The sequence below is a fragment of the Patagioenas fasciata genome, chromosome 13 (assembly GCF_037038585.1).
Source record: "Patagioenas fasciata isolate bPatFas1 chromosome 13, bPatFas1.hap1, whole genome shotgun sequence".
In the NCBI taxonomy this organism is placed as follows: Eukaryota; Metazoa; Chordata; class Aves; order Columbiformes; family Columbidae; genus Patagioenas; species Patagioenas fasciata.
Window position 1 is genome coordinate 3937675 of NC_092532.1, and position 23064 is coordinate 3960738.

General features: G+C 41.5%; 1 protein-coding gene across 1 annotated transcript in view; it reads right to left on the reverse strand.

Moving 5' to 3' along the window:
* The window catches only part of ITFG1 (integrin alpha FG-GAP repeat containing 1), an 89093-nt gene that overhangs the window by 63546 nt on the left and 2483 nt on the right, over nucleotides 1-23064 (reverse strand). Inside the window, exons 2-6 of the mRNA XM_065848293.2 lie at nucleotides 21761-21833; nucleotides 20287-20432; nucleotides 18537-18594; nucleotides 16853-16927; nucleotides 12408-12502 (exon numbers count right to left, since the gene is read on the reverse strand). Coding sequence (XP_065704365.1) covers nucleotides 12408-12502; nucleotides 16853-16927; nucleotides 18537-18594; nucleotides 20287-20432; nucleotides 21761-21833 — 447 coding nt within the window. The remainder of the gene's footprint in view (nucleotides 1-12407; nucleotides 12503-16852; nucleotides 16928-18536; nucleotides 18595-20286; nucleotides 20433-21760; nucleotides 21834-23064) is intronic.

Here is a 23064-nt window from a genome sequence, read left to right on the forward strand (position 1 = left end):
GAGCTTTCTGAATAAACAGACATTCGTGTCCTTAGCATCTTAATGGGAAGTCATAAGCACTACTACGAATCCAGCTATCTACAAATAGTAGTAGATGTTGTTTTCCCTTGACAATCAGTGTCTCACTTGGGCTCCTCAGAGAGCACAACAGCCACATTTATTACTGTATTATACCCACCAAATTTTGACATACAGCTATTACCAATTCACTCAAGTAGTAGTGAACTGCTTGTAACAGAGTGTGTATGGTTATATCGCACACATACACCCATTTTGTAAAAGCGTGTAACAATAAGAGAAGTTTGCAATGGATTTTTTCTTATGCATTGAAAAAAATCAATTTTTTTTCCACTCAGTCTGAAGCATATTGTTGTACTTGGTTCTTCCCTCTTCATTTAATCTGATTTCATAATGTATATAGAAATATTCAGAAATATGACTGCACAAGGAATTGAAATAATATAGGAAGGCTAGGAGTAACGGGCAGATAAAATCCTGGATGTCGCGACCAGAATCAAAAGTAGGCACGGTGGCTGGGATGTCCCACAACTTCATAAAGTCACAGAATACATTCAGCTATCTGCAGGGTAGGAGGAATAAATCAGGATACTAAATGCAAGTCAAACTACAAAGAGCTAATAGAAAGGCAGTAATTTAAACGTGAACATGTGTTCTCATTCTGAGAGCAGGAGCCCAGAGCTGTGTTTCAGAGGGGCAATCAGCTTAAAGATGATTAAATGTCTCTTTTGCACTGATTCCCACCCCCCAAAACAGCTTCTCTTGACAGTCAGTGAATCACTTGTGCCCTTTGTTCTTCTTTGTTGACTCTGAGCTCTCTTTTTTTCCTACCTTGAGGCATAAAACATATATATACAGTGAACAGAACTGGAGCACCAGAGCAGCTCAGAGGCTCCCGGAACATCCCACTGCGCGGGTATAACAGGCGGCACATCCTGCAGGAGCAGCTGGGGGCACAGAGAACCCCAGAGTGTCGGGGGCTGAAGGGACCTGGAAAGCTCACCCAGTGCAATCCCCCATGGAGCAGGAACACCCAGCTGAGGTTCCACAGGAAGGGGTCCAGGCGGGTTTGAATGTCTGCACAGAAGGAGACTCCACAACCTCCCTGGGCAGCCTGGGCCAGGCTCTGACACCCTCACCCCCAACAAGTTTCTTCTCATCTTTCAGTGGAACCTCCTGTGTTCCAGTTTGCACCCATTGCCCCTTGTCCTGTCACTGGTTGTCACCCAGAAGAGCCTGGCTCCATCCTCCTGACACTGCCCCTTTCCATATTGATCCCCAGGAATGAGTCCCCCCTCAGTCTCCTCTTCTCCAGCTCCAGAGCCCCAGCTCCCTCAGCCTTTCCTCACACGGGAGATGCTCCACTCCCTTCAGCATCCTGGTGGCTGCGCTGGACTCTCTGCAGCAGTTCCCTGTCCTTCTGGAGCTGAGGGGCCACAACTGGACACAATATTCCAGGTGTGGTCTCCCCAGGGCAGAGCAGAGGGGCAGGAGAACCCCTCTGACCTACTGACCACCCCCTTCTAACCTATATGAAAACGCAAGCTCTGTCCAGTACAATGCTCTAGACCAGATGATATCCAAAGGTTACTTCCAGTGTAGCTTATTCTATGATTCCATCTGTTTTTTAATGTGTTTGTCCCTACAAGCCAAAAGCATACAGGTAAACAACTCAGAATTTGTGTAATTTATAAATACCTTTTTCTATACAGCCATAGTAAAACCTCCTTGCAAGCAGCTCCTTCCCAAAGGAGCAGTGTCACGGCACACACCTCTCCCCACTAACACTATAGCCAGACATGTCTATTATCGCTTAATTCTTTATTATATAAGGGCTGCAGGAGAAGAGCTGGTGCTAACAAATGCATTACAACATTCTGTGGCCTACAGAACAATGAAGACACACACGCTTCATTCCTACACTTTTGGTATGTTAATGCACTAACCATCTTGAAAACTGCAACAGTTTTGTTTTGCTTCTGGCTGTCTCACGAACACCCAACCCCTCTTCCCTATGAGGCATGCCTATCTTATCACGTATGCCGAGGGAAAGCCACTTGGTTAAAGATGTGCTGCCACGGTGCCTTTGGAAAGCAGTTCTTGTTGCAATTTCAGCTGTAGAGAACAAAATCATTTGCTCAGAGCTCTCCAAGTTTAAAACACATGGGTAAAGTACCGAGGGCTGGATCACAATGCTCTGGCCAAATGCTGATGAAACCAACAACAGCAGCGCAGTGCGAGATATTTACAACCCGGGGATGCAAAATCAAATAACAGGAGTTCAATCTTAATTATTTACAGAATACAAACGTGATACTTTTATTAGACAATAGGTACATAAAGGTACACTCAAAACAACATGCACGGATGTACCTCTACCAAGCCTACGCCAATCGTAGGTTCTGCAGATATACAAAGGAAACAGGCAATGGGAGGGGGGAAAAAACCAGTGTGGCCACTTTCCTACAGCAAATACCAGAAAGAGGGTATTGGATCTGCTGGTCAGGCCACTAGACGCAGCCTGCAGGGCATCTCTTACGCTTTGGATCTGTGACATGATGTAGTAAAGATGAGTAAAATCCTTGGTAGGTGGGATGGGGAGAGATCTTCACGTCAGATTCAGTCAGATTGCCTGAAACGGAACGCGCAAGCGGATGGCCAGAAATAAAAAAGCAATAAGGTCTGAGAGGTGTCTCTTAAACCAATGCAAAGTGAAGTGTGTTCGCATTTAAATATGTTTTCCTGTTTTTGATTTAGTAGGCAGTGATCAACATAAAACTAATAGAAACTATAGGAAAACACATCAACACAGTTCAGCAGCCTGGAAATAAGATAATGAATCAAGGAGGTTACCAGCATTTCAGATCCACAAGACTGAAAACCAACCGAAATCTATACCAAACGCTTAATACAGAAGATACCTGACATGCTGTGACACAAAATCACGTTGCATTAGCATTTCACTCACTTCTGTATTTTCCCTAAGAAGCGAGTTGGTGATGAAATGTGGCTATTCTTTAACCTGCTCAGTAATAAAATGCTGCTATCCAAGCTCTACTAAATCCTACCAACAGTAAATACACATTTACTGAAAAGCACTGAATTCAGCATTAATTCCTACAAAAAAAATGAAATGGAGATCATTAGAAAATAATGTTTCAGCTTGGAAAAGGGAAGCTGGTCAAGTGTTGTATTGCAAGCTCCAGTAACCTAAAGCACATCACAGAGGAACCGCGGCAGCTCCATCCACCTTTATTTGAGGGGATCTGCTGATCTGGACATTGTACCAATACATGGGCCACTGAAGAAAAACAAGCTATGTAAAATTGTACAGCTAGACTGCTTTGAGTTTAGTGTCTTCAGATCGACTTGTATCAACGCTGAACTCACCCTGGATACATCTACAAACACTGAAATAATAATCTGAAGACAATGTGCCCATGACTAGATCCATTTCTGTTTCTATGGAATACACCTGACTGAGCATTACCAAAGTACTAGTGTTCATGGGGGCTCATCTTGGGCACCAAACCCATCGGGTTCTTGTCACGGGGGCTCAGAAAGCAGACACTTCTAATAGAGATGCCCAGCAGATTATCACCTGCTGAGATCCCAGCGTGTAATGATGACAGATTACCTGTCATGAGAAAGGAATGCCATAGCAAAGATGGACTGAAATGCAGGAGGGCATTTGAACACCTTGAACATTAAAGCATTTCTGCTCTTCCTGCAATCCCCAGCTTCTGGCACCATGTATCTCATAAATCTTGCTGCAGATGCAGAAATAATCGTAGAGGCAGTTTCCAACCAAAGAGCTCTACCCCAAGAGCAGGTCCATCTCCTGTCCTTCTTCACCCAGACTTCTCTTCACCCGGTGGTACGTAGCTACGCTGCTCTATTCCACAAACCCCTACGCTGATCCTCCTCTACAAACTGAAATCCACCAACTAATATCCTCTTCTTGCAGAAATTCATGTAGCATTTGCTCCTCACCCTGTCCATCTAAATGCCCAACCTTCAGACTACATTTCTTCCCCATCTACCCACTTCTACTCCCATCTCCTGTGCATCATTGCTGCCTTTTGCCCCCTGCTCTCAATTATGCAGCTGAACAGGGGGGAAGGAAAGGGAAGGGGGAAGGAAAGGGAAGGGGGAAGGAAAGGGAAGGGGGAAGGAAAGGGAAGGGGGAAGGAAAGGGAAGGGGGAAGGAAAGGGAAGGGGGAAGGAAAGGGAAGGGGGAAGGAAAGGGAAGGGGGAAGGAAAGGGAAGGGGGAAGGAAAGGGAAGGGGGAAGGAAAGGGAAGGGGGAAGGAAAGGGAAGGGGGAAGGAAAGGGAAGGGGGAAGGAAAGGGAAGGGGGAAGGAAAGGGAAGGGGGAAGGAAAGGGAAGGGGGAAGGAAAGGCTGTCCTATCAATGCTGTTTGAGAAAGGCAGCAACAGCCATTAAGGAAAACAACAACGATCCCCAGTAGACATTTCTAAACCCCATTTCAAAGTGGCTAAATTTGGCCGGATCTTTTCATGAAAGCAGCACGAGCCAAGACATTCGGCTGTCTTTCAGGACGGCTTTTCAAAAGCAAGGCCAAACGGGCTCCAGCATAACTGCAGTTTGTGGAAGGGTCTGAGCAAGCAGAGCTGAAGCTGGGAAGAGCTCAGGGTGGATTTAGGCAGAGCTCACAGAACTGCAGCCCCACTGCAAAACTGCAGAACCTGGTTCCAGCCCACTTCTGATTATCCTTGTTATTTTTCTTCACTTTTGAGTGTTGTAAACACCAGTACTAATAATAGACGGAGCGTTCATTTCACTAATGGCTGATTCGACCTTTCTGTGTAATGTCAAAGGGCTTTAATTCAGAATTAAATCCTTCAGCATCTATGTCTGTCTTCACAAGCCAGGGCTTGAGCAACATTCTTAAGTTACAGTTTGATTTCAGATTTACTTCAGAGGTTTTCCTCAATAAAGGAGAGGAAAAAAAGCCCCTATTTTTAAACACTATCAAAATACACCAAGTATTACCCAACTAGAAAATAGACATACGCGCTCCAGCCATGCCTGAGAAAATGTTCATTTAGATGGAACAACAGGTGTGTGTGTGCATATTCTCCTAGACTAGAAGGTACTTGTGGATAAGAACATGCTGTGTGTACTGGTATACAGGAATAATGTGCTCCACGAACAATCTCTGGTTTGCATGTGTTGACAGAATGGGTGACAACTGTATTAAAATAATTAAATGCCATGAAGTCTAAGGACAAGTAAAAAGACCTCTCCTCTACCTACATTACAAACTCTCCTCTATTTACATTACAGATTGACCCACCGATAGGATTAAAAGGAAGTAAAAAAGGTACTTAAAACCAAAGTTTAAAACATTATTTACAATTAGTTGCACAATACTAGTATGCACAAACCTGATTTTAGACAAAAAAGTTAGATATACTCAGTTTTACTCCTTTGCTACATGGAAATGGAAAACCAAACGTGATGGGGTTTGTGCTTCTGTTGGTAAGGTTCTCATCTGGGCAGAGGAACCCTCTGATATTGGGTATTTCGGTTTGTTTGCACGTTGGCACTAGTGCTGCACCAGAGAAAGCGGAACACAGTTACTGCTGCCTATAGCGATGTAGCTTTTACAGTATAGATACAATCAGCACCGCTAATGAGTTTGCAATTAACTTGCCATGAATTTTTGGTGCTAGTCACATGAGACAGTGAGTTAAGGAACCACTCCTTCCCCCGACCTCCTCCTCGGAAAGATCTAAGCAAACAGAAGGAATTAATGTGTTCCAAACAAAGTAATTTGTGTTTGCATATTATTAAGAAATCTGCTTAGAATAAAAGGGGTTGTGAATTTATTCTGCTTTTCAAATGGGTCTTTCAAAATTTCGGAAGTGTTCGCTGGTACTATTTAGTAAAGCAGATAATAAAAAATTACAAACAACATAATTAAGCACTAAAATCCCTTTCATTATTCAATATTGCTATAGAAAAATCCCTAGGTATTAATTTAAAAGCACCACTTAAATGGAAAACTTTTAAATTAGATTTATGCCAAACAGTGACGCTTCTGAATGTGCAGAACAGGTGGGACTGCTCCGCTGGTTTTTAGCACTTCAAACGTGAGTTTTGAGACAGAAAACTGTTTGTTTCCAGAATAAAGGCAACAATATTGCTTCAAGCAGCGACCCTCAGTGCGTTTGCAGAGCCCATCGGCACACTCCTGCTTCCTCAACAAATTGCTGTTTGGGGCAGAGCCAATGGACTTCTCACCTATATCAAGATATTGCTTCCCATAAGAACAGATCAGTAATCCCCAGTGTCTACACCAGCACGTAAGAAAAGACGTAACAGGACATCAGGTCACGGGAGCACTTTTACTTAGAGATAACACAGCTGGAAATAGTAAAAAAGCATGAAAAACCAAACAAGACTTTACAGATATAGACTGAGATCCTCCAAAATATAGCACGTCCCTTGTAATGATATAGTTTTGCCTCCGGTATTTGCTGTAAAATCTCAGGTAAGCTTTGTTATCAGACTTTAAAACAGTTAAGAAATTTAAAAATGTAGCTGTTCAAGGAATGAAAGCGTGACACGGCATTACTGAATGTGGTTTGGGAACAAAACATAAGGGAGAGCACAAAACCAGGGAGAAGAGCTTGACTTTAAATACATAAACACCCCCCCCCCATTTTAAATGCCACTCAAGGGAAGTTTTTAAAGCGCAGGTAATTTGTTTGCAAACATAACGAGCCTGGTTATTTTAATGCAGAACAAATGCAGATCTATTGCGTAAAATCCGCTTTGATGCTAATATTCTATAGTGAGAGGTCACCAGCTCCCATGGCAGGAACCTCACCAGAAGCACCGTCAGTCAGACACGGGGCTTGGGGCGTCTGCGGCAGAAACCGCCTGCGACGGGATGACGGGTGTGCGCAGAGAAACCATCGCCATTTCTGCACTTAAACAGAGACGTGGGAATCAAAAAGAAAACACATTGTACATGTTCTGGTACATTAGGTTTCTAGATTCCCAAAGCAAAACAATGTAGGAAAATTAACCGTCAGAAATCACTAAGGAGACTGGCAATTAGCTTACAGCAAGCTGTTTCTCACTAATGACTTTTTCCACTTTAGTTTTCCCCAAATCAAATTTATAATTTTCCCTACATTTTCCATAAACAGTTCCAGAAATATCTGCAGTGATACACACCATGTGCTAGTGTTCAGACATGTTGGAACAGCAGCCTTTCCAAAGTTTGGAATCACACAACGAAATAAGGCACAGCATATTTAATATATGAGCTATTTTTTATAGAATTCAAGGCTACATTGATAGATGCACAGTATGAAGCTGCAGCAATTCAGAGTCCAGTGCAGTTTGTCCCATACACTTGATCATTTAAAATATATTTGCAGGGCCGCGGTCTGATTTCTTGGTAAAAGACTTGGAACTTCAAGTGCATACAAATGTATTGTTTATTAATAACCTTTTTTTTTCCCCCAGTAATTAAGTACTAACATTTTTGCTTCGAAAGACAGCATTTGACCTTACTGCACATCTGATATTTTAAGACGTTTTGATTAGAAACAATCGAGTTAACTAATGAGAGGAAAAAAAAAGCCATGCAGCAAAATAATTGCTATCCTAGAAATCTCAGCTCTAGCTAAAGTGCTCTGGATTCACCTGGGGAGCTCAGGCCTCACCAGCATGCGCACAGCGACCCACGCCAAATTCACCCTGCAGCTTGCTCTGGAGTTAGTTACCTGAAAATGCCTACTGACGTGCAAATCAACAACAGCACAGACAAATCTTGTGCCTTGTCCGGCTTTATTTAAAATACCGGTTATCGGTATTGGCACCCAGGTCTGTACCACCTCTGGGTGCTCTTTAGCAAGCCCCTTTACCTACCCTGGCCTCTGTTTCCAGCTAGAACACTTTTTCGCTATGGGCTGGTGCTTGTATTTCAATGTACTTCAGCACAGTGACCACACTGGGAATTAGTGTTGATTCAATTACACAGTAGTATCTCCATCTCTTGACTAAATCCATGCCTGAGAAAGACTGAGTTCCCATTTACTTTGTATGGAGTGGACTAATGCAAAGAGAAGTTACCTTTTACCTCCTTCACTGAATGTAAATAGAGTTAGATCCCATTCAAATACTTTTTTTTCTGAAGTCATATGATGTAAATCTTTCCATCTGAGGCTAAGACATTTTGATAATAAAACAGGTCTCTTATGGGAAGATCCTGTTTGGAAACATCCACCTGAACTATCACACTCTATGAAACACACCTGAGGTTCATCTGTTCAGACAATTCTGTAGTCTTAAATCTGGGCAGGAACAACCCCAGGTTCCAGTGTAAGTTGGGAACGAGCTGTTGGAGAGCAGTGTAGGGGAAAGGGACCTGGGGGTCCTGGGGACAGCAGGGTGAGCATGAGCCAGCACTGGGCCCTTGTGGCCAGGAAGGCCAATGGTACCTGGGGTGGGTTAGAAGGGGGTGGTCAGTAGGTCAGAGAGGTTCTCCTGCCCCTCTGCTCTGCCCTGGGGAGACCACACCTGGAATATTGTGTCCAGCTGTGGCCCCTCAGCTCCAGAAGGACAGGGAACTGCTGGAGAGAGTCCAGCGCAGCCACCAAGATGCTGGAGGGAGTGGAGCATCTCCCGTGTGAGGAAAGGCTGAGGGAGCTGGGGCTCTGGAGCTGGAGAAGAGGAGACTGAGGGGGGACTCATTCCTGGGGATCAATATGGAAAGGGGCAGTGTCAGGAGGATGGAGCCAGGCTCTTCTGGGTGACAACCAGTGACAGGACAAGGGGCAATGGGTGCAAACTGGAACACAGGAGGTTCCACTGAAAGAGGAGAAGAAACTTGTTGGGGGTGAGGGTGTCAGAGCCTGGCCCAGGCTGCCCAGGGAGTTTGTGGAGTCTCCTTCTCTGCAGACATTCAAACCCGCCTGGACACCTTCCTGTGGAACCTCAGCTGGGTGTTCCTGCTCCATGGGGGGATTGCACTGGATGAGCTTTCCAAGGCCCTTCCAGCCCCTGACATTCTGGGATTCTGAGCTTCAAGATAATTTTCTAAAGCTATGTGTTAAAAAGAACTGATGACAAATGTGAGTATGTATTACGGGACATCCAGGAGCCCTATTTGAACAAGGTCACGTTTTCCCTCGTTTTGCAGGGTGACACTGCTGGCAGGCAGGCTGAGCAGACACCCCTTCCCACCCTCCTCAATTCCCTGAGCTCCCGACTCCTCCCTCAGCAACAGCTGCTTCACGCACGTGCAGAAACACTAGAAAATTCTGCATTTACTTTATCCATAAAGCACATGTAGACACTGTGGTAAAAGGTTTAGAGTGCAAACCTTTGCTTGGATTATATAAAATTCCTGCCCTAACTCCAAATTACCGAATTAAAAATTAAACGAAGCTGAGATTTCTACATGACGATGTTTTATTTAAAACAGCAGCAGCATTACTGTCTGGAACAGCCTTGTTCATATCTCACCAAGAGAGATCAGCGTTATCTTTGTTGTGGTTAGTGGATTTTTGGCTTATAAAATCCTGACATGGTTAGCCTTTCATGAAGCATTGTTAGGGATTAAAAACATCTTTATGAACATGTCCTCATACAATGAAATCATAACAATTCAACTTCATTTTACCCAGAGCAGGAGAAGCACGCCAATTAAAAGCTCTGTCTGGAGGGTTTAATATCTCAGGTTGAGAATGGGTTAGGCAATAAAATAGCAAAAAGGTCTCAGCCCAGAGAGGATATCTTCTTTTTTTTATGTCAAGCCCACTTTAAATCTCCTAAGCCGTTTATAATGATAGAGTTGCCAAAAATAGCCCAGCTAGAAATCACTGAATTGGCTGCATCTGTTACAGAACAGAAAGAGCCACAAAACATTACAGAATATAAAAAAAGGGTCTTAAAAAACCCCCCAAAACAACAAGTAAAGATGGTGGATTCTGGAGGTTTGTTTTCTATTTATACACACAAAACTCTATCTCCATATTCATTAATAGTACCATTGCCAGTGAGTAAATACTCTGATTTTTTTCAGTCAAAAAGTACCACAGCGGCATCAAATGACATGATGAAGTCTTTTGGACAAGAGGATTTCTGCATGGAGGCTATTCCCCTGCATCCTCATTAATGCCTCCCTCCTAATTAATAGAATGTGTACCAGGAGTTGTTCTTGGGGAGGTTTTGCTGCAGCTCAGCGGTGCAGGTGAGCTGGGTCCGCTGAGCCACCGAAGCAGTGACTGCAGTGATGAACCGCCAGGAATGTGCTGACAGGACCCGGCCACCGCTGACTTTTCATTTTGGCAGCAGTCTTGGAATAACACGTCAGCCGTGAAGTATCAGATATCACCCATAAGGTGTTATTTTTCAGCAGTTGGTGCCTTTTTCGCAGTTGGGTCCATTTTCATAGGGGCAGCAAAAATCCCCAATTTATCATTGCCATCTTAGAAGTAAAAAAAACATTTTAAATTAAATTATTCTATGGTAATATTTTCTCCAAGTTTTCTTATCTCGAATGAATGATTTTCCTTGAATTTTTCCTCAGGTTGCTGGAACGTAACACATATTTCAGCCTGAGGTATTATATCCCTGCTGTTACAAGCAAATCAAAGCTGGGATCTTTCTATGGGGAGTGCTTCACAGAAGCTTCTATTTACATCTCCAGGTATTAATATACATGTGAATCTATAACAGCTCCCGACTCTCGTTTCTATGTAACAGAGGAAACTCTGTATATCGCTGGCACTGACTGGAACTCCCCGGCCATTCTTCAGGCTCTTGGCTGTCACAAAAACCTTTGCGTACTCTCACAAAAATTGCTCAGTCTGTGATCAATCTACGTAACTTCTCACCGTTACCTACCTGCGAGTTTAGATTTCAATATATTAATTGTAAATGGTACCCAGAATGCTCATCGGCACTGCCCGTGCCACTAAAACAAAATTCCAAAGGATTTATAGAACTAAGCGTGTTAGAAGTGGTTATTATATGACACTGATTATGGTAAGCAACCGTATATTTGATTTTCCAGTTGGAATTTCCACTTGACAGCTTCATGCAGCAATGTGCCAGAACCGAATATTACGGTCTGACTATGCGCTAAAGCAATTAACTTAATCCCCGACATTTCTAAGCATCTTAATTAAATTTATGGACTCTTTCCTCTCTCATTCCCATGCTACTAAATAGGAAAAGTTCCCTTTCCAAAATTACTATATATGAATTGATGTACACTGAACACTAGAAGATAAAGCATTTCAGAATTCATCTAGTGTGCAAAGAAATTGAGTTTCGCACAATATTTAAATGTGCTTGGAAGTATGAACCAGGTAGGGATGTGTGTAAAATTGTTGGCCCTGAGGGTGGTGAGAGCCTGGCCCAGGTTGGCCAGAGAGGTGGTGGATGAACCATCCCTGGAGACATCCCAGGCCAGGCTGGACGGGGCTCTGAGCAACCTGAGCTGCTGAAGATGTCCCTGTCATGGCAGGGGGGGCACTGGGGAGCTGGGGAGGTCCTTCAACACAGACCATCTGTGTTTCTATATAAGTGATAAATAGATTTGTGGTCATAACTGAAAGCTAAATTGCATTGTGTATTTCACAAAACAAACAAACAAACATAAACCCCAAAACAAACATGGAAAACCCAAACCAAAACACAAACCACAAAGCCGCCCTCAAAGGAAGAATACAGTTGACCTACCTAAGAAAAGCCATCTCCAGCACTCAATTGCGAACACTGAATTACAAATAGGTTATAGGATTGCTCTAATAGAAGAATAAAGTTTCGCACGCTATTTTCTCAATCACTGATAGAATGAACTACAAGATAGAATGAAATCATATTGCAATCTTCAAGAAACTAATATTAAGTCCAGTCTTGAAAACATTCTTCTCAATTAATTATAAAACCATTTACAGACTCAAATGAAGAAAATGCAGCCCCAGCCTCGCCTCTGATTCGATTGCAAACTGGGTACCGGAGCAGAGCATCATGGAGCACAAGGAACAACGCTCTGCTGGGGAACACTAATTATCCAAAACAAGCACTGGTTCTATTCAATGATCATCAAGAAGTAGAAAATAGAATCAGGTTATTCATTTTGGCAGTCATTTTTCAAACCCAGAATTTTCACATTGTAGATATTAGAACAAAATAATTTTTAAAACCCCACAAAAACAAAGCCAACAAAAACCAGAAGTAGCCAAGTCTCATAATTGCTGAATACATCATTCCAGAACCAACCCTTCACAACCATCCATGAAAGTTACTAAAAAATTAGAAGGAAATTGCAATATATTACATTGTATACTATGTGATCCATATTTTAAGAAGGTCTTTAACACTTCCATGACTTACCAGCAGTGAAGTCATTATTTAAATCTATAAAAGCATGAGAGTGCGGTATATACATTCTGCTGGGAGTTTCCAACGTAGCATGTGATGATAAGTTCCTACAGACAAGAATAGAAAGCAATGCATTTCATCAGCGCTCAAGGACTGCTAGTCATTATATGCCTTTTAAAAATATTGTGAAACTTTACACAAAACTGAACAGAAAGCATGTTCTCCCAATGCTAAATTACTACTTAGCTTACAATTTACTAAGTAACTGGAGTAATTGTTTGAAAGACTTAGATTTTATCTCTAAATTTCTAAATCTATTTCTAAAGCAACTACCCACACAGTGAACTACCCAGATGGTGTAACTATCCACACGGTGTAACTACCCACACCGTGTAACTACCGACATGCAAACCACCCACAACATGTAACTACCCACACGGTGAAACGTAGAGCCCAGACTTGGGCTGTAACCCTTGAGCCACCCATCACTGCCCTCTCTGGGTTCCTCAAGCAGTTTTACTCTCAGTACTCCTGAAAACTACTGCAGGATTCATAAAGATGAGCAACAATGGACATAATTACGTGGTGTTAAAGCAGCTTCTGTCTGCTGCACGTAAATGGACTTTATTTTCAGTCACTTAAAAAGAAATCAACATAAGAATTAAACTCTCACATTCTGATGGACTAGAGGTTCATTACATCATTTCCCAAACAGGTGATGCTTTGATTTCTTTCTTTATAAACACGCTCCGCTGGTTCCTGTTCTAAAAATGACTGAACTTCCCGCAAACCTCCCTATTAGCAGCGCACTGAAACATAACAAATCCTTCCAAAGTCAAAGCGTTGAATCATCAGACACGTTATTTTCAGAACCCTTAGCTAATACACTCAGAAAATTCTCAATTTGCACTATATGATGGCAGGACAGTTTATTATTACTGTCTGGAATGACTTTGTTTATTCCACTGACATTACATACATATTATTAAAGTCCTCATGTTCTGTGACTCATTTTATGTTAAGTAAAAAAAACCACCAAACCCCAGAAGCTTCTGATGACTTCCCAGAGATCATAACTAAGTCTTGGGAACACTAAATAGAATCGCTTAATCTTAAAAAAAAAATTAAACATTTTATATAGGTTTTTCTATGTATTCAGTTTTGAAGATAACTAAGAAAGCTATACAGCTCTGGTATAAATTTAAAACCATTTCAGATTAAAAATAGAAATTGCTTTTCTAAGCAGGTGACATAAAGCTGTTTTCCACATACAAGACATGGCTTCTGGTGTCACCTGTAGCACTCAGTCTCACTTCAAGTTGTAACATATAAGATTATTTGTAGCCTAATGGTACTGAAAGGATTTCTTCAACAGAATTAAACAAATCCCTCCCATTTTTCCGTATCTTCAAAAGCTCATAACATTTTTTAACATATAATCATTGCAGGGTGTTCAGAAGCACCCTTGTGAGTTTGAAATCTCTGTTCCATAAGCCATCAATTTAAATAAAAGTAACGGTCATAAAATTCAAGTTGGAATTGATAACCAAACCCATGTTGCCAAGAAGGGTATAGTTTCCATTTCAGAGAATCACAGAATCACAGCATGGACTGGGTTGGAAAAGCCCTCAGAGATCATCCAGTCCAACCCTTGGTCCAACTCCAGTCCATTGACCAGATCATGGCACTAAGTGCCATGGCCAATCTCAGTTTACAAACCTCCAGGGCCGGTGAGTCCAGCACTCCCTGGGCAGCCATTCCAATGCTGACCACTCTCTCTGCACAGAATTGCTTTCTCATCTCCAGCCTCAATTTCCCCTGGCAGAGTTGAAGCCCCTGCCCCCTTGTCCTCTTGCTGAGTGCCTGGGAGAAGAGCCCAATCCCCCCTGGCTAGAACTGCCCTTCAGGTCGTTCTAGAGAGTGCTGAGCTCACCTCTAAGCCTCCTCTGCTCCAGACTGAACAAGCCCAGCTCCCTCAGCCTCTCCCCATAGGGCTTGTGTTCAAGTCCCTTCCCCAGTCTTGTTGCTCTTCTCTGGACCCGCTCCAGCACTTCAATCTCTGTCCTGAGCTGAGGGGCCCAGAACTGAACACAACACTCCAGGTGTGGTCTCCCCAATGCAGAGCACAGGGGAAGGATCACTGCCCTTGTCCTGCTGACCACGCTGGTTTGGATACAGGACAGGACACCATTGGCCTTCTTGGCCACCTGGGCACACTGTTGGCTCCTGTTGAGCTTCCTGTCCATTAGTCCCCAGGTCCCTTTCTGCCTGACTGCTCTCCAGCCACTCTGTGCCAGCCTGGAGCGCTGCAGGGGGTTGTTGTGGTCAAAGTGCAGGACCAGGCACTTGGCCTTGTTGAACTTCATCCCATTACATATGTAAATGTTATTGACCCCACATCACTTCTGAACGATCCCTGGGGAAAACACCCAGTTACAGATTTGTTAAACAGACTGATGGGGTTTGGGGGACAAACCTTATTTCAACGTTTCTGAAGGGTCATGGAGATACAGGATAGAAAACAGAACTGTTGTTGCCATAGAGACAGAGAAATCATCTCATCCTGTCTGCAGCGCTAAGAGCAGCCAAAAGCACAGAGGACGCACACGCTTCCTAATACCCACTTGATTTTACAATAAACTTACGTACTGGTTGTGTGTGAACCTGAACTGCCTGTGCCCAACACCAGGATTGCTCCTGACACACACAGCTGCAGGTTTCTATGGTCATGGTACTAAACAACATTCAAGACAACCCTATCAAGCTCATCAAAATGCTGCAAAATAGCAAGTTAGAAGATGCAAAGTTCTTCAAACAACTGATTTACAGGTCCAGTCTGCTAAGAAAATATAAGCCCAGTTTCTAATCTTTCCAAGAGTGGTTTTCATATCATCACAAAGCTAAGAACAATGCATTTATTTTGATATTTATAATCCAACGCACATCGTAAAAATAATTTCAGCTATCTTTTGAGCACATCCTTTGACAACAGAGAGAAAATCCTCTAAATCAGGTAGAGTTCTAATCCAAGCATCCCTCTTTTGAGGCTGCTTTCTTTTCCAGAGAATGCCCAGACCCACAACACTATCAATGAAGTTCTTCTTTACGAAAGCCAAAGGTTGAATGTCTGCTAAGCTCAGTTTGGCATTTCACAGAAAAAGATGTACAGACCCCTAGTTTTAGTTCTTAAAAAAAGCCTCATCCTGTTTGATAATGAAACTTGCACTGACTCAGAGCCACACAGTGTCCTTGGATACAAATACATGAAGCCAAAAATGTGCACACAAATACAAAAAGCCACAGCTTGCTTTTTCTTTATCAGATGACCAACTTCAAAAGCAGGAAAACTGAACGGAACGCGAACTGTCCTTCTCCAGGGCCCAGCAGTATTTTCAACAAATGACTTATAACTTGTTTTCAAAAGAGATATTTAAAGCTATTTGCCATCTTGCTACTTTTAATTTTTTTGTTTAGAGACGGGTTTTTCTGAGTCAGTACAGATCCACCCTTCTGTTGTGCCTTTATTTCAGCATTCACACCCAGAACAGTTAAACAAAAAGGAACCTTTGCATAGCCCTTTCTAACCACTTAAACACACCATTAAAGCAGACATTGTTATCCCAGTATTTGCTCGCCTGTCCCATTCTAGACACTGCAGAGCTGGCAGAAATTCCAGTAACAAAACTCAGCCCCCTTTTCTGCAGCCTCGGCCGCCGCGCACAGCGGAGCTGTGACACGAGCACAGCCCTGCCACACACACTCGTATCGCTACTGCAACTCACCTCTGCCTCATGTCTCCTCATGAGCCCCTTCCCCAATAAACACACCAAATACTTTCCTTAATATAGAGCTTATATCCCCACACCTTGCGCTCCCCATTCCCACGTTGTCTGCCCTTCCCATTACAACTCATTTCCTAGACAGTACTGATTTTTTTAAGTTTACACCAAAGTCTTGCACATTTTCCTTTTGCCATCCCTTACAAGATCCCTTCCAGTACTTCTCACATCACCAACCTGTCACTTCGTCTGTAAGACTAAATGCAGCTTAAATTCTACAGATGTTACTTGAAAACCTTCGCTTTGCGTTTTTATACAGCACAGAATTCCATAAAATAGATAATAAATTTCAAAGTGTACTAAACAAAGGAGACTATAACTTTTCCAAGAAACAATTATCTGATTTCTATGTCAAAAACAGTGCTTTTGTTTTCTCAGTTCTCATGGAACATCTGCTTCCCCTACAAAACAACTATTTCCCTTACAAAATAAGAATTTAAAAAATTAGATGCAGAGTGTCATAGAATATTTAAAGATGCACATGGAAATGAGAGAAGATCCCAATGTTTGCACAGTTCCAGTTAAACATGAGTCTTATGCTCCTTTAATAAGAATAGAAGTGGATGCACCAGGAAAAACTTCTTGAAATTCATGCTAACAAACAAACACTTAACTTACCCGCCCAGAAATACCTGTGGCTTGTTTGAATCGCTTGTGACACCAAACACGTCAGGAATCAAGTCTCCATTAAAGCTGAAAATGCAAAACAATTTCAGTAGCGCCTGAGCCATTCCAGGAGCTGCCATTAGCTGTTCTTTGGTGAACCTGTACTTGGTTATTTGGCACTTCCCCACCCAGCAATGAGGAATTTTCAGCTGTGTCACCTTTCCTGAATTCTGGCTTGCTGAGCTGCTGGCGGCAGCAGCTCCTGTCGCTGTTCTACACTACGCCATTCCTTTGACTTTTCAGCTCTACTTCCCCTCTCTTTGGTTGAGCACTTCACACAGAGGGAGTCGCACTGTGGAAGGGATATCTGCTCAGTCTGATAAGCCAGTAAGGTTTCTGCTTTACAAAATTCACCAAATAAAAGAATGGCTCTTCTTCTGCATAAAACAGACTACTGAAATAATAATAATAAAAAAGCTTATTTAGTGACTATTGCCAGGATGATACAACACACAAGATTTCTGAAGCTGACTGTTATCATAGAATCATTTAGGCTGGAAAAGACCATTAAGAGTCCAACCGTAAACCTAACGTTGCCAAAATGGAGAGTTTCCCCAAACAATTAAATCTGCTGTCAGTTTGAGCTACTTCCTCCTTTAATATTTGCTAAGATACTAAAGTAGTCCTGAAAAGACTTTTTGGTTTAAGATTAGGATTCTAAAATGTGTATGGTAAAAACACATGAAAAATTCTTCTTTGAAAATGTAGCTGGCTATAAAACACTCCAACTAAAAATGATTGATGACGTCATTTTTATAATAACTTGTATGTCTTCCATCAAAATTAATCACGTAGCTTATAGCATTTTGCCTCCTTTATACTCCCACGTTGAAAAACAAAGGCAAAACCAATGAGGGAACATGAGGTAACACATACTGCAAATAACCCAGACTTTAAGATAATATGTTGTCAGAATTGTACTATATATGAAATATTAAAGACAAATAAAGCAAAGCATTTGATTCTGTAAGAACTGCTCCTGGGCAAGTTCAAACTAAAATTCAGTAGATTGCATATGTTCTCTATTTTAACAGCCAAGAGCAGCACAAGTTTTCTTCACTGGAAGAAAATAACTTTTTACCTTCATATTTATTTTACCAAAAGATTTGTGCCATAAAATTCCTGAAGAAAAAACCACAGTTGGCCTTTCCCTCCACTTGTATATGAATTCTGAGCATCCACCGCGTGTCGCGGATGGAACACGACGCAATTACTGTTTCGGTTCTCTCCCGTGAGAGCACAAGTGACACACTAACCTGGTAAAAATCACGGCGCAATTTTCAGTCAATGAAGTTCTGCAGTTCCTACAGTTTCCTCTGTCTCACCACATCATTCTTTGCCAGTGGATGTTAAATATTGGTAAACTTCTGCTATCTATTACTCTCAAATAAAGTTATCACTTTCCTTAGTTTCCTCTGTGTTTTTATTCAGATTGCAAACATCTATTTAAAGTAATGTTTCATCATCTCTTTTTTAATGTTTCATCATTTTTTGCTAGACTGGTTGATATTCCACAAATCACCCTGTTCTTAGAAGGTAAAGAGCATGTGTTTCAAATTTTAGCATTAAAATATATCTAAGTTGCTTTTAGTCACCACTGTAAATGTTGTTTTCTAAAAAAGTAGCTCATACTTACTCCATTACGAGAGGTTCATCATGAAAAGTCTTATTTAACATAGTTTTATGGTTAAGATCTGAAAATAGAAAATATTAGTTTGATTCAGTTACCGATATGTTATGACAGTTGCATTTTTAACTTAGATATAATTCTTCTATTTACAAGCATCAATGTTATGATAAAATCAAAATCAAAATCAAAATCAAAATCAGCCACCACAGAAGATAACCAACCACCTGGCTCCCTGAAACCACGCACGAACGGTGAGTTACAGTTAAAACGCTGAAGCCTCTCTAAACCCTTCAGCAAATGATCCTAAACAGATCTTAGTGAAATCTGTTTCTATGTACAACTGCAATCACACAGACACACGAAATCCAAAATAGCAGGGATGACGACACTCTAGAAGTTTAATATTGTACATAAGATCTCCGTTTAATGCTTTGTCACTGTAAAAAACATTCTTCATCATATACACCAAGTGTTTGAAAGGAGGATTAGAGGTTGATTGCCTACATGGGAAGTGCGGATTTTAAGTCCCAATGAAGTTATCACCTCTCAGACTTCACTTTCACTTGTAACCCCAGCTCCCTGCCACATCATCTCCTTTTCCTTTATCTCTCTGTAAGGTTTCTGTTCCTCCCAGCTCCCACATTTCCCATTCCAGTGCCCTCCTGTTGACTTCTCACACCCATGTTACCCAATCAGCACCACCCACCTTCCCAGCCTCACTACGTACCAACCACATCCTGAATTCTTCACCTCTGACTCCTCTTCTCAGCCCCATATGCTCATTGTGCCTCTCCCAATATTTGTTTATTCAGAAGGAAGACAACATAAACTAATCCAAATCCTTCATGTTCTTCCCAATAGCTCCAGTTCTCTTTAAGTCTGACCCAGTGCACTTTCCCAGGGTGTTTGTGTCATCTCTGACTAAAGCCAGAAGCAAAAGGTATCTCAGGCCACCACTTGCTCCACCTGTAACTATTTTATAGTTATAACAGTTTTATAGTTATAACAGTTGTGATTATTCTTCAGTACTTTTTGTGGATTTAAGAGTATCCTTTTTGGCTTTTCTGTCCCTCAAAGCCTGAACTCCTCCCCAAACCTTTTCCTAGCAAAGTCAACAGAAAACAGAAGCCACTTCAAGAGTTTACAGAGCCCATAACTCGACCCTACAACAGAACCAGTTGCACTAGAACACTGCGAAAAGGCTCTTGGAAACTCAATTCTAAAGTTCTTGAAAACTTCCAGTGACAGAGACTCTAGAAACCTCTCTACCAAAACCTATTTTCGTGTGTCACCATCTTCAAAGAATTCAGTTTAACAGAAATAAGAGCCTTATATTACTCTTGGTGAGTTTAGGCATGGTATTTTTTAAGTTTGCGCACTAAACTTTACACCAGCTTCTCAGCACATTATCAATTCAAGAGAAGTCTTTTGAGATAATCTTTGTGATGCTGACATGCATGACGGGGACACCATGCGAAGCAGCTCTTCAGTTCACAGGTTACTGTCAAACTATAATATTGTTTGGTTATGTCTGTTGTGTGATATAAAGCAAGAGTTTTAGTTTTGCTCTCTTTCATTAATTGCTGAATACAGCTCAACAGCATGAGAACATACGGTATGAAAGGGAATAGCTGCTAATCCATATTTCAGTCGTAAAAACAATCACTACTCTGTAAAACGAGTTACAATTTCCTGACAATATTTTGAAGTATTAAAAAGTCTAACAATCTTATTAATAAGCATCTCAGCAACTCACCCAGTGTTTGGTTGTGCCCCCAGAAAATAAACACTGAAAGTTCATCTTTGCCGTGACTTTGTGCCTGGGTAGTCAGGAGAACGTCCATCTGTGAATCACCATCATAATCTCCAGGAACTACACTGGTTATGGTAACACCGAGAGATCTACAATTCAACAAAAAACCCCACGTGCAAATAATTGTACAAATGTGTGTATGAAAATTGAAAGTACTTATATGCAAAAGTAACTTTAAATCAAGCATTCTGCAAGCTGTCTTCCTCCAAGGAGGATGATATTCCGAACTCTAAACTTCAGCCAACAGGCATTTTTCAGCCATACCCTGTCAGTTAACACTACCTGGACTTCATTAAATCCCTTCATTCATTGTAGAACCAGTTGCAAGCAACGTATTTCAGAGAGTAGGATCTTTTGGTTGCATTCCAAGAGCAAGACCAGGAAGCAACAGCAGGAGTCAGACACATAGCTCGGACTTTTTAAAGACTACGTCACCTCCTCCGATCTCCTGCCACATCTTACCATTCCTTTGAACGGTAACAAACGTTTGTTTGTTCTCTTGATCTTTTTTCACTTGGTTAGCTACTCAGAGACTCTGCTTTACACACTCAAACACTAAGAACTAAACCCAGATCATTTCTAATGCACTAAACAAATTAGCTCCTTCCAAGACAGGAGGGAATAAGGAAAAATACAAATATATAGAACTATAGAAGATGAAGCTGAGCTATAACAGCAATTTAACTTTTAACAGACATAATACTATGGTTAGTATTATTCATAAGCAATAACCTATCTTGTAATAATTTGATGGTTAACATTATGGTTAAAATATATAGCTACATAAACACAGATTGTTTTACAGTTGTTAAAAATTGATCTTCTTTTAAAAGCCACATTTAAACTTCAGAAAGAAACAGATCTCTAGACAGAAATACCAGAGCGTTGCTCTCCGTTACTCTTTCGAAAGAAAATACTGGCTGGATTCCGTTAGTAACTACAGCAACTAGACGAATTTCCCTGAAAACACGTCTTGGGACTGGGACTAACGCTGCCTGCCAAGAAGACTTGATCTATGATATGGAACGATAGTTTGCTTTACTAGGAAATAAAGTCCTGAAAAAACAAGTCAACTGCAAAAATACTCAAAGATATTGGTATTTTTAATACTAATTAGAGGACTAAGTCCCAAAGCATAGAAATGTCACACCTGTTAATTAACAGCATGAACAACAAAACTCATGCCACAAATTCTGTCATCTGGCCCACAAAATCTAAACAAATCAAATAAAAAACGTATCAGGAGATTTACCAGGGAAGTGGTCTAAGAACTGGAGCTCTAAGGGCAATTGAACAGTGGAGTCAAACCAACAACCACAGCGCAGACAATTCTCACCACGCTCCCAGTGACTGCAGAGATGCACTTTCAAGAAAAACAGCCACTTGCCTTATTTCACCATTGAATATCAATACTTACTTCATGGGTAACTTCACACGGGGCTTAAAGTAGGGTTCCTTTTGGTCAGCCAAAAAGATAATCAGCTCATTTCCTGCAAAAGCAAGGAAGACAAATAACAGAGGAGAACCATAAGTGGTTTATAGACAAAAACAACCTTTGAAAAGCTATGCCACAAATAGTCATTCCTCACAGCAGGAAAACCTTTGAAAGACCTCCCATACAACTCCATCCTCCTCATCCAAAGGGGAGCAAAAGGAGTCAATACAACCCATCAACCTCATGCCGTCTCACAGGAACACTGATAGCAAGAACCTTCCGTGGGGCTTAGTGTGAGAGCTTTCTCTCTGCTATTGTTACCACAGCACTTGAAACACAACTTCCTGTAGCGAGTTAAGAAATAGTACACATGGAAAAGTAGTAGGCATCAGTTCCATACAAACAATTAAAGCTTAAAAGCTAATTCAAATGAATTCTGATAATATGGCCTCTGACATCGCAGGATCTGATACCGCTTTCCCACGTCAGCTGACAAAAGCGCTTTAAGTGAAGCTCACAGAAGTGACCTGGCTCCCTGCAGCACTCCCTCCTTTAGAGGCAACGATACAAGCCACTTTAATTATTTCAGGAAGATCTAAATCAAAACCTATACTTTGTGTTTCACAAATAACTGAAATTCAGGGAAGGAAAAAAAAATAACCTGAACAGTGAAATGTATTTTCACTCAGTAAATCACAATACACACGCACTTCTGCAATAATAGTTCACAGGTAAAGAAAGAAATACAGGGTTTTTACTCACCCTTTTTTATGTTTGTTTTCTGCATTCTCCAAACAACTCACCTCTAGCAGCCCAAACTGCAAGAACTAGGTTGCCTAATCAGAAATAATTCCATGGCTTCAAACTGGAGCCACCTCAGTAGATTCTACGAGCATCATTCTGTGGCAGAGTTCACAGTGAAATTGTGAATACAGTGATACTGCAGAATACAAACTTCCTGGCTTTGAAAGAAAAAAGACAACTGCCACAAACCTATTTTCCAAGGAGAATATGCCAGCAAATGAGTAAGTGAAAACAAAGCCTTCCAAAATGGACAGGGGTGACTAATGCAGTCCCATCTGGCACAAAGATAAAGCCTGGCCTGGACTTTCACCTGCCGTTGTATCATCAATGCCATATAGTAATAATGATGATGAAAAAGCAAACATGATTTTACATATACCAGGTTCCAAGACAGTTATACCACTCAGAAATGAGATTTTATGCTCACTAAAGGTAGGTTTATGAAAATATCAGCTCAGTGCTCATCAGTATTCAAAACAAAC